The 11853-nt window shown below is 46.8% G+C and overlaps 1 protein-coding gene across 1 annotated transcript; it reads right to left on the bottom strand.

Moving 5' to 3' along the window:
- Positions 1–246: 246 nt before the first annotated feature.
- Positions 247–11811, bottom strand: LOC135534592 (intermembrane lipid transfer protein VPS13B-like; the record flags this gene model as incomplete). Its single annotated transcript, XM_064961539.1, has 4 exons — positions 247–368; positions 2739–3090; positions 4338–4406; positions 11673–11811. Coding segments are annotated over 4 exons (682 nt in total), but the record flags the coding sequence as incomplete, so codon positions are not given.
- Between the last annotated feature and the right edge of the window lie 42 nt (positions 11812–11853).

The raw sequence follows: 11853 nt of genomic DNA on the forward strand, positions 1-11853 counted from the left end.
AGGAGAGAGGGAGGGCGAGAGGAGAGATGAGGAGAGGAGAGGAGAGAGGAGAGGAAGGAGGAGCGAAGAGAGGAAGGAGGAGCGGAGAGAGGAAGGAGGAGCGGAGAGAGGAAGGAGGAGAGGAGAGAGGAGGAGAGGAGAGAGGAAGGAGGATAAGAGAGAGGAGGAGAGGAGAGAGGAAGGAAGGAGGAGAGGAGAGAGGAGGAGAGGAGAGAGGAAGGAGGAGAGGAGAGTAGTAGAATAGACTCACTGGTAGATGTCCTTGCGCAGCACGGTTCTGGTCAGAGGGTTATCTGCCTGGGGGGCAACGCTGACAGATCCTATCTTCAGTACCAGAGTGTCCTCTCTCTCTCTCCTCAGCTGGGGTTCTGGGAGACACAACACACAGAGGGTATCAGACCCAGACAGACCATGTACACTTCAGTACCATGACATGCATTAGACCAGCGGTTCATTAAACTGGGTCCTGGAGCCCCCCTAAGTAGCCCCCCTCCTGAAGAGCCCCCCTGACACTGAGGAGCCCCCACTGAGGAGCCCCCACTGAGGAGTCCCCACTGAGGAGCCCCACTGAAGAGCCCCCTGAAGAGCTCCCTGACCCTGAGGAGCCCCCTGAGGAGCACACCTGAGGAGCCCCCTGAGGAGCCCCCCTGAGGAGCACCCCTGAGGAGCCACCCTGACACTGAGGAGCCCCCCTGAGGAGCCCCTCTGACACTGAGGAGCCCCACTGAGGAGCCCCCCCTGAGGAGCCCCCTTGAGATTCTCCCCTGAGGAGCCCCCTGAGGAGCACCCTGAGTAGCCCCTCTGAGGAGCCCCCCTGAAGAGCCCCCCCTATTGAGGAGCCCCCCCTGAGGACACCTTTTGGTTTTGGTCCTAGAATTACACAACTGATACAAATCACCAACGCTTCATGATGATGTTACAACGGGGGTTAGTTAAAACCTACAGGAGGGTCTCTCTCCAGGAACAGGGTTGGAGGGTCAGAGTTAAAACCTACAGGAGGGTCTCTCTCCAGGAACAGGGTCAGAGTTAAAACCTACAGGAGGGTCTCTCTCCAGGAACAGGGTTGGAGTTAAAACCTACAGGAGGGTCTCTCTCCAGGAACAGGGTTGGAGGGTTGGAGTTAAAACCTACAGGAGGGTCTCTCTCCAGGAACAGGGTCGGAGTTAAAACCTACAGGAGGGTCTCTCTCCAGGAACAGGGTCAGAGTTAAAACCCACAGGAGGGTCTCTCTCCAGGAACAGGGTTGGAGTTAAAACCTACAGGAGGGTCTCTCTCCAGGAACAGGGTTGGAGGGATGGAGTTAAAACCTACAGGAGGGTCTCTCTCCAGGAACAGGGTTGGGGGGTTGGAGTTAAAACCTACAGGAGGGTCTCTCTCCAGGAACAGGGTTGGGGGGTTGGAGTTAAACCTACAGGAGGGTCTCTCTCCAGGAACAGGGTTGGAGTTAAAACCTACAGGAGGGTTTCTTTCCAGGAACAGGGTTGGAGTTAAAACCTACAGGAGGGTCTCTCTCCAGGAACAGGGTTGGAGTTAAAACCTACAGGAGGGTTTCTCTCCAGGAACAGGGTTGGAGGGTTGGAGTTAAAACCTACAGGAGGGTCTCTCTCCAGGAACAGGGTTGGAGTTAAAACCTACAGGAGGGTTTCTCTCCAGGAACAGGGCTGGAGTTAAAACCTACAGGAGGGTTTCTCTCCAGGAACAGGGTTGGAGTTAAAACCTACAGGAGGGTTTCTCTCCAGGAACAGGGTCAGAGTTAAAACCTACAGGAGGGTCTCTCTCCAGGAACAGGGATGGAGTTAAAACCTACAGGAGGGTCTCTCTCCAGGAACAGGGATGGAGTTAAAACCTACAGGAGGGTCTCTCTCCAGGAACAGGGTTGGAGTTAAAACCTACAGGAGGGTTTCTCTCCAGGAACAGGGTTGGAGGGTTGGAGTTAAAACCTCCAGGTGGGTCTCTCTCCTGGAACAGGGTTGGAGGGATGGAGTTAAAACCTACAGGAGGGTCTCTCTCCAGGAACAGGGTTGGGGGGTTGGAGTTAAAACCTACAGGAGGGTCTCTCTCCAGGAACAGGGTTGGGGGGTTGGAGTTAAACCTACAGGAGGGTCTCTCTCTAAGAACAGGGTTGGAGGGATGGAGTTAAAACCTACAGGAGGGTCTCTCTCCAGGAACAGGGTTGGGGGGTTGGAGTTAAAACCAACAGGAGGGTCTCTCTCCAGGAACAGGGTTGGGGGGTTGGAGTTAAACCTACAGGAGGGTCTCTCTCCAGGAACAGGGTTGGAGTTAAAACCTACAGGAGGGTTTCTCTCCAAGAACAGGGTTGGAGGGCTGGAGTTAAAACCTACAGGAGGGTCTCTCTCCAGGAACAGGGTTGGAGTTAAAACCTACAGGAGGGTTTCTCTCCAAGAACAGGGTTGGAGGGCTGGAGTTAAAACCTACAGGAGGGTTTTGTACAGTACAACGTCGATCTTCTCTGGCTCAACATCAGAGGCCATAGCTAGAAAGCCTCAATAAATCAGTGAACATGACCTTTAAAAAGTCAGTCCATGGATCCCCTCCAGTTTGTCCTGTCTGTCCTGTCTGTCCAGTCTTACCTGTGTGTCTGTCCTGTCTGTCCAGTCTTACCTGTGTGTCTGTCCTGTCTGTCCTGTCTGTCCAGTCTGTCTAGTGTCTCCTGTCTGTCCTGTCTGTCCTGTCTTACCTGTGTGTCTGTCCTGTCTGTCCTGTCTGTCCAGTCTTACCTGTGTGTCTGTCCTGTCCGTCCGGGTTCCAGGGACAAAACACCCTGATCACCGATGTGTTGACATAGAGCAGCGGCAGGCTGCGCGACGTCAGGGCGTGACTTCTCATCGGCTGGCCCGCCGTTTTGCCGAGGTCCCGGTATCGTCGTGGCAGCGAGGCGTGGAACACCCCGGCTACGGTGGCCAGGAAGGGACAGGAGAGGACAAGGTCAAAAGGTTGGGCGGTCAGCAGGATCTCTCTCAGGTAGTGGGGAGACCCGTCAGCCAGACCCTCCGTCAGACGCTGGGCCCCGCGAGGATCCTCTCGTTCCAGCCGCGTGGTCAACTTGTGGCGGACGTTTCTGGTGACCGCCTGGAGAAGGTCATATTTATATAAATACATTACTACTACTAGTAATAATAATACATAGTAATACTAATTAATACATAGTAATACTAATGCATACATAAGTATAATAGTAATACTAATGAATACATAATTATAATAGTAATACTAATGAATACATAATTATAATAGTAATACTAATGAATACATAGCAATACTAATGAATACATAGTAATACTAATGAATACATAGTAATACTAATGAATACATAATTATAATAGTAATACTAATGAATACATAATTATAATAGTAATATAACAATAATACAATATAACAATAATAATACCAATGAATACATCATAATACTAATAATAATGAATATATAATAATACAATTACCATATAAAATAATGAATATATAATAAAAATAATAATATATAATAACAATAATAATAACAATAATAATAATAATAATAATAATAATGATAAGAATATATAATATTAATAATAATAATAATAATGCATATATAATAATAATATAATAATAATAATATATACTAATAATAACTACTATATAATAATACTATATAATAATAATGCATATATATTAATAATAATAATAATAATGAATATATAATAATACTAATAATAATAATAATAATAATGCATATATAATAATGATATAATAATAATAATAATATATACTAATAATAACTACTATATAATAATACTATATAATAATAATGCATATATATTAATAATAATAATAATAATGAATATATAATAATACTAATAATAATAATAATATATAATAATAATAATATATAATAATAATAATGCATATATAATAATGATATAATAATAATAATAATAATAATAATAACTACTATATAATAATACTATATAATAATAATGCATATATATTAATAATAATAATAATAATAACAATAATAATGACTATATAATAAATAATAATAATAATAATGAATATATAATAATGATGATAATAATAATAATAATAATGACTATAATAAATAATAATAATAATAATGAATATATAATAATAATATATAATAATAATAATGACTATATACTACATAATAATAATGAATATATAATAATAATATATAATAATAATAATAATGAATATATAATAATAATATATAATAATAATAATGAATATATAATAAATACTAATAATAATGATACTAATAACAATTAATACATACTAATATAAACAACAACAATAATAACTATTGTAATAATAATTGTAACCTGGGTGTATGTGATGGACAGGAATCCGTGCTGCTGGTGGGAGGAAACCTCCAGGACCTTGGCTGCTGTCTGATTGGTGGAGGGGTTGAGGAGGTGGAGACAACAGGTTCACAGTGGAACACCACATAAACACCAACTGAGACACATTAAACCAACTCCTGGACTACAATGGATAATCTCCTGTCAAAGACCAGAGCTTTAAGATAACACTTCCTATGAACATGTCACCTGATACACCAATACCACACTCACAAAGCCACCTACTGGGCCCATAGGGCTCTGGTCTAATGTAGTGCACTACTGGGCCCATAGGGCTCTGGTCTAATGTAGTGCACTACTGGGTCCATAGGGCTCTGGTCTAATGTAGTGCACTACTGGGCCCATAGGGCTCTGGTCTAATGTAGTGCACTACTGGGTCCATAGGGCTCTGGTCTAATGAAGTGCACTACTGGGTCCATGGGGCTCTGGTCTAATGTAGTGCACTACTGGGCCCATAGGGCTCTGGTCTAATGTAGTGCACTACTGGGCCCATAGGGCTCTGGTCTAATGTAGTGCACTACTGGGTCCATAGGGCTCTGGTCTAATGTAGTGTCCTACTGGGCCCATAGGGCTCTGGTCTAATGTAGTGCACTACTGGGTCCATAGGGCTCTGGTCTAATGTAGTGCACTACTGGGCCCATAGGGCTCTGGTCTAATGTAGTGCACTACTGGTTCCATAGGGCTCTGGTCTAATGTAGTGCACTACTGGTTCCATAGGGCTCTGGTCTAATGTAGTGCACTACTGGGCCCATAAGGCTCTGGTCTAATGTAGTGCACTACTGGGCCCATAGGGCTCTGGTCTAATGTAGTGTCCTACTGGGCCCATAGGGCTCTGGTCTAATGTAGTGCACTACTGGTTCCATAGGGCTCTGGTCTAATGTAGTGCACTACTGGTTCCATAGGGCTCTGGTCTAATGTAGTGCACTACTGGGCCCATAAGGCTCTGGTCTAATGTAGTGCACTACTGGGCCCATAGGGCTCTGGTCTAATGTAGTGCACTACTGGTTCCATAGGGCTCTGGTCTAATGTAGTGCACTACTGGGCCCATAGGGCTCTGGTCTAATGTAGTGCACTACTGGGCCCATAGGGCTCTGGTCTAATGTAGTGCACTACTGGGCCCATAGGGCTCTGGTCTAAAGTAGTGCACTACTGGGCCCATAGGGCTCTGGTCTAATGTAGTGCACTACTGGGCCCATAGGGCTCTGGTCTAATGTAGTGCACTACTGGGTCCATAGGGCTCTGGTCTAATGTAGTGCACTACTGGGTCCATAGGGCTCTGGTCTAATGTAGTGTCCTACTGGGCCCATAGGGCTCTGGTCTAATGTAGTGTCCTACTGGGCCCATAGGGCTCTGGTCTAATGTAGTGCACTACTGGGTCCATAGGGCTCTGGTCTAATGTAGTGCACTACTGGGCCCATAGGGCTCTGGTCTAATGTAGTGCACTACTGGGCCCATAGGGCTCTGGTCTAATGTAGTGCACTACTGGGCCCATAGGGCTCTGGTCTAATGTAGTGCACTACTGGGCCCATAGGGCTCTGGTCTAATGTAGTGCACTACTGGGCCCATAGGGCTCTGGTCTAATGTAGTGCACTACTGGGTCCATAGGGCTCTGGTCTAATGTAGTGCACTACTGGGCCCATAGGGCTCTGGTCTAATGTAGTGCACTACTGGGCCCATAGGGCTCTGGTCTAATGTAGTGCACTACTGGGCCCATAGGACTCTGGTCTAATGTAGTGCCCTACTGGGCCCATAGGGCTCTGGTCTAATGTAGTGCACTACTGGGCCCATAGGACTCTGGTCTAATGTAGTGCACTACTGGGACCATAGGGCTCTGATCTAATGTAGTGCACTACTGGGTCCATAGGGCTCTGGTCTAATGTAGTGCACTACTGGGTCCATAGGGCTCTGGTCTAATGTAGTGCACTACTGGGCCCATAGGGCTCCGGTCTAATGTAGTGTCCTACTGGGCCCATAGCGCTCTGGTCTAATGTAGTGCACTACTGGGTCCATAGGGCTCTGGTCTAATGTAGTGCACTACTGGGCCCATAGGGCTCTGGTCTAATGTAGTGCACTACTGGGCCCATAGGACTCTGGTCTAATGTAGTGCACTACTGGGACCATAGGGCTCTGATCTAATGTAGTGCACTACTGGGTCCATAGGGCTCTGGTCTAATGTAGTGCACTACTGGGTCCATAGGGCTCTGGTCTAATGTAGTGCACTACTGGGCCCATAGGGCTCCGGTCTAATGTAGTGTCCTACTGGGCCCATAGGGCTCTGGTCTAATGTAGTGTTCTACTGGGTCCATAGGGCTCTGGTCTAATGTAGTGCACTACTGGGACCATAGGGCTCTGATCTAATGTAGTGCACTACTGGGTCCATAGGGCTCTGGTCTAATGTAGTGCCCTACTGGGCCCATAGGGCTCTGGTCTAATGTAGTGCCCTACTGGGCCCATAGGGCTCTGGTCTAATGTAGTGTACGTGACTGATCCCAGGCCTGTACTGTATGTGACTGATCCCAGGCCTGTACTGTATGTGACTGATCCCTGTACTGTATGTGACTGATCCCTGTACTGTATGTGACTGATCCCTGTACTGTATGTGACTGATCCCTGTACTGTATGTGACTGATCCCAGGCCTGTACTGTATGTGACTGATCCCAGGCCTGTACTGTATGTGACTGATCCCAGGCCTGTACTGTATGTGACTGATCCCAGGCCTGTACTGTATGTGACTGATCCCTGTACTGTATGTGACTGATCCCACACCTGTACTGTATGTGACTGATCCCTGTACTGTATGTGGCTGATCCCAGGCCTGTACTGTATGTGACTGATCCCAGGCCTGTACTGTATGTGACTGATCCCACACCTGTACTGTATGTGACTGATCCCTGTACTGTATGTGACTGATCCCAGGCCTGTACTGTATGTGACTGATCCCAGGCCTGTACTGTATGTGACTGATCCCACACCTGTACTGTATGTGACTGATCCCTGTACTGTATGTGACTGATCCCAGGCCTGTACTGTATGTGACTGATCCCAGGCCTGTACTGTATGTGACTGATCCCAGGCCTGTACTGTATGTGACTGATCCCTGTACTGTATGTGACTGATCCCAGGCCTGTACTGTATGTGACTGATCCCAGGCCTGTACTGTATGTGACTGATCCCTGTACTGTATGTGACTGATCCCTGTACTGTATGTGACTGATCCCTGTACTGTATGTGACTGATCCCACACCTGTACTGTGACTGATCCCTGGCCTGTACTGTATGTGACTGATCCCTGTACTGTATGTGACTGATCCCTGTACTGTATGTGACTGATCCCACACCTGTACTGTATGTGACTGATCCCTGTACTGTATGTGACTGATCCCACACCTGTACTGTATGTGACTGATCCCTGTACTGTATGTGACTGATCCCAGGCCTGTACTGTATGTGACTGATCCCTGTACTGTATGTGACTGATCCCAGGCCTGTACTGTATGTGACTGATCCCTGTACTGTATGTGACTGATCCCAGGCCTGTACTGTATGTGACTGATCCCTGTACTGTATGTGACTGATCCCTGTACTGTATGTGACTGATCCCTGTACTGTATGTGACTGATCCCTGTACTGTATGTGACTGATCCCAGGCCTGTACTGTATGTGACTGATCCCTGTACTGTATGTGACTGATCCCTGTACTGTATGTGACTGATCCCTGTACTGTATGTGACTGATCCCTGTACTGTATGTGACTGATCCCTGTACTGTATGTGACTGATCCCTGGCCTGTATGTGACTGATCCCTGTACTGTATGTGACTGATTCCAGGCCTGTACTGTATGTGACTGATCCCTGTACTGTATGTGACTGATCCCAGGCCTGTACTGTATGTGACTGATCCCTGTACTGTATGTGACTGATCCCTGTACTGTATGTGACTGATCCCAGGCCTGTACTGTATGTGACTGATCCCTGTACTGTATGTGACTGATCCCACACCTGTACTGTATGTGACTGATCCCTGTACTGTATGTGACTGATCCCAGGCCTGTACTGTATGTGACTGATCCCAGGCCTGTACTGTATGTGACTGATCCCTGTACTGTATGTGACTGATCCCTGTACTGTATGTGACTGATCCCTGTACTGTATGTGACTGATCCCAGGCCTGTACTGTATGTGACTGATCCCAGGCCTGTACTGTATGTGACTGATCCCTGTACTGTATGTGACTGATCCCTGTACTGTATGTGACTGATCCCTGTACTGTATGTGACTGATCCCTGTACTGTATGTGACTGATCCCTGTACTGTATGTGACTGATCCCAGGCCTGTATGTGACTGATCCCTGTACTGTATGTGACTGATCCCTGTACTGTATGTGACTGATCCCTGTACTGTATGTGACTGATCCCTGTACTGTATGTGACTGATCCCTGTACTGTATGTGACTGATCCCTGTACTGTATGTGACTGATCCCTGTACTGTATGTGACTGATCCCAGGCCTGTACTGTATGTGACTGATCCCTGTACTGTATGTGACTGATCCCAGGCCTGTACTGTATGTGACTGATCCCTGTACTGTATGTGACTGATCCCTGTACTGTATGTGACTGATCCCAGGCCTGTATGTGACTGATCCCTGTACTGTATGTGACTGATCCCTGTACTGTATGTGACTGATCCCTGTACTGTATGTGACTGATCCCTGTACTGTATGTGACTGATCCCAGGCCTGTACTGTATGTGACTGATCCCAGGCCTGTACTGTATGTGACTGATCCCACACCTGTACTGTATGTGACTGATCCCTGTACTGTATGTGACTGATCCCTGTACTGTATGTGACTGATCCCACACCTGTACTGTATGTGACTGATCCCTGGCCTGTACTGTATGTGACTGATCCCTGTACTGTATGTGACTGATCCCTGTACTGTATGTGACTGATCCCACACCTGTACTGTATGTGACTGATCCCTGTACTGTATGTGACTGATCCCACACCTGTACTGTATGTGACTGATCCCTGTACTGTATGTGACTGATCCCAGGCCTGTACTGTATGTGACTGATCCCTGTACTGTATGTGACTGATCCCAGGCCTGTACTGTATGTGACTGATCCCTGTACTGTATGTGACTGATCCCAGGCCTGTACTGTATGTGACTGATCCCTGTACTGTATGTGACTGATCCCTGTACTGTATGTGACTGATCCCAGGCCTGTACTGTATGTGACTGATCCCTGTACTGTATGTGACTGATCCCAGGCCTGTACTGTATGTGACTGATCCCTGTACTGTATGTGACTGATCCCTGTACTGTATGTGACTGATCCCTGTACTGTATGTGACTGATCCCTGTACTGTATGTGACTGATCCCTGTACTGTATGTGACTGATCCCTGGCCTGTATGTGACTGATCCCTGTACTGTATGTGACTGATTCCAGGCCTGTACTGTATGTGACTGATCCCTGTACTGTATGTGACTGATCCCAGGCCTGTACTGTATGTGACTGATCCCTGTACTGTATGTGACTGATCCCTGTACTGTATGTGACTGATCCCAGGCCTGTACTGTATGTGACTGATCCCTGTACTGTATGTGACTGATCCCACACCTGTACTGTATGTGACTGATCCCTGTACTGTATGTGACTGATCCCAGGCCTGTACTGTATGTGACTGATCCCAGGCCTGTACTGTATGTGACTGATCCCTGTACTGTATGTGACTGATCCCTGTACTGTATGTGACTGATCCCTGTACTGTATGTGACTGATCCCAGGCCTGTACTGTATGTGACTGATCCCAGGCCTGTACTGTATGTGACTGATCCCTGTACTGTATGTGACTGATCCCTGTACTGTATGTGACTGATCCCTGTACTGTATGTGACTGATCCCTGTACTGTATGTGACTGATCCCTGTACTGTATGTGACTGATCCCAGGCCTGTATGTGACTGATCCCTGTACTGTATGTGACTGATCCCTGTACTGTATGTGACTGATCCCAGACCTGTACTGTATGTGACTGATCCCTGTACTGTATGTGACTGATCCCTGTACTGTATGTGACTGATCCCTGTACTGTATGTGACTGATCCCTGTACTGTATGTGACTGATCCCAGGCCTGTACTGTATGTGACTGATCCCTGTACTGTATGTGACTGATCCCAGGCCTGTACTGTATGTGACTGATCCCTGTACTGTATGTGACTGATCCCTGTACTGATCCCTGTACTGTATGACTGATCCCAGGCCTGTATGTGACTGATCCCAGGCCTGTACTGTATGTGACTGATCCCAGGCCTGTACTGTATGTGACTGATCCCTGTACTGTATGATCCCAGGCCTGGGCCGTACTGATCCCAGGCCTGTACTGTATGTGACTGATCCCAGGCCTGTACTGTATGACTGATCCCTGTATGTGACTGTCCCAGGCCTGTATGTGATTGTATCTAACAGCCTGATGCAGTTAGCCACGCTGAAGCTAAAAAATACATCAATATATCTGTCTGGTCTCTAAATGAAACGAGTTTAACTCCGCAGAGGATACCAGGCATCTTCTGCAGGGCGTACTCTCAACAACAAGGAAGTACATTCAAAGTTAAATAATATCTCTGATTTACAAGCAGCATCTATCTACTGTTAACGATCTTAACGGTTGATTTGAGGGGAATTCATTACCGACGAAAATATTTCAATTTCAATTTTACAGTACAAGTGAAAGAAAAGAACGTTAAATTACGAGGAAGGCGATTGATTAAGAGATAAGAAGAGCGCTTTTCCACATCAATCACAAGAGTTTGGGCTTTCATCAACCTTGGACGATACAGATGGTTCATCGCTGAACGCATTGGGGAACACGTTTAATACCTCTTTGGCCGTTGTGTAGGCCTTTGTACTTATCGTACGAACAACAGGCTGAATTTACAACCATCTACGGACGAGAGATTTGACCTCTAACCCTCAGGACCAGGATGTAACTTGGAGTTATTGCTCCCTGATGATTCACATCGCCCTCCAAAAGCCAAATCTGAGGTCGATTTAATCCACTCGGAAAGTCCTTATTGTAGCGACTGGGTACGGGGTGAACAGGAACGTTTAAACAGAGTTCAGTCGTGCTGAGTCTTTACGGTTTGTGACGTTCCCATATCAAACCTGATTGGCTTCTGGGACGGCACTGCATGACGGGAGTGAAACGGGCCCGTTGGTTAAAAGCCACCGTGACCAAGGTTGATGAGAACTCAGGTCAGACAGCTGAAGAGGAAACGGGGTTCTTACGGGCGGAAGGAAGCCAGAGAGGTGACAGAAGGAGTCCTGTTTGCTGACGGGGCGAACCAACACCGTACATCCGTTCAGCTTATCAAGTACAAGACAGGACAACCCCTCCACAGCGGCCCACTGTAAGACCAGACCCCTCCTCTGGACTGGAGGGGGGAGATGGAAACAGATGGGGAGGGGG

Source organism: Oncorhynchus masou, unplaced genomic scaffold (assembly GCF_036934945.1).
Source record: "Oncorhynchus masou masou isolate Uvic2021 unplaced genomic scaffold, UVic_Omas_1.1 unplaced_scaffold_3625, whole genome shotgun sequence".
Classification (NCBI taxonomy): Eukaryota; Metazoa; Chordata; class Actinopteri; order Salmoniformes; family Salmonidae; genus Oncorhynchus; species Oncorhynchus masou.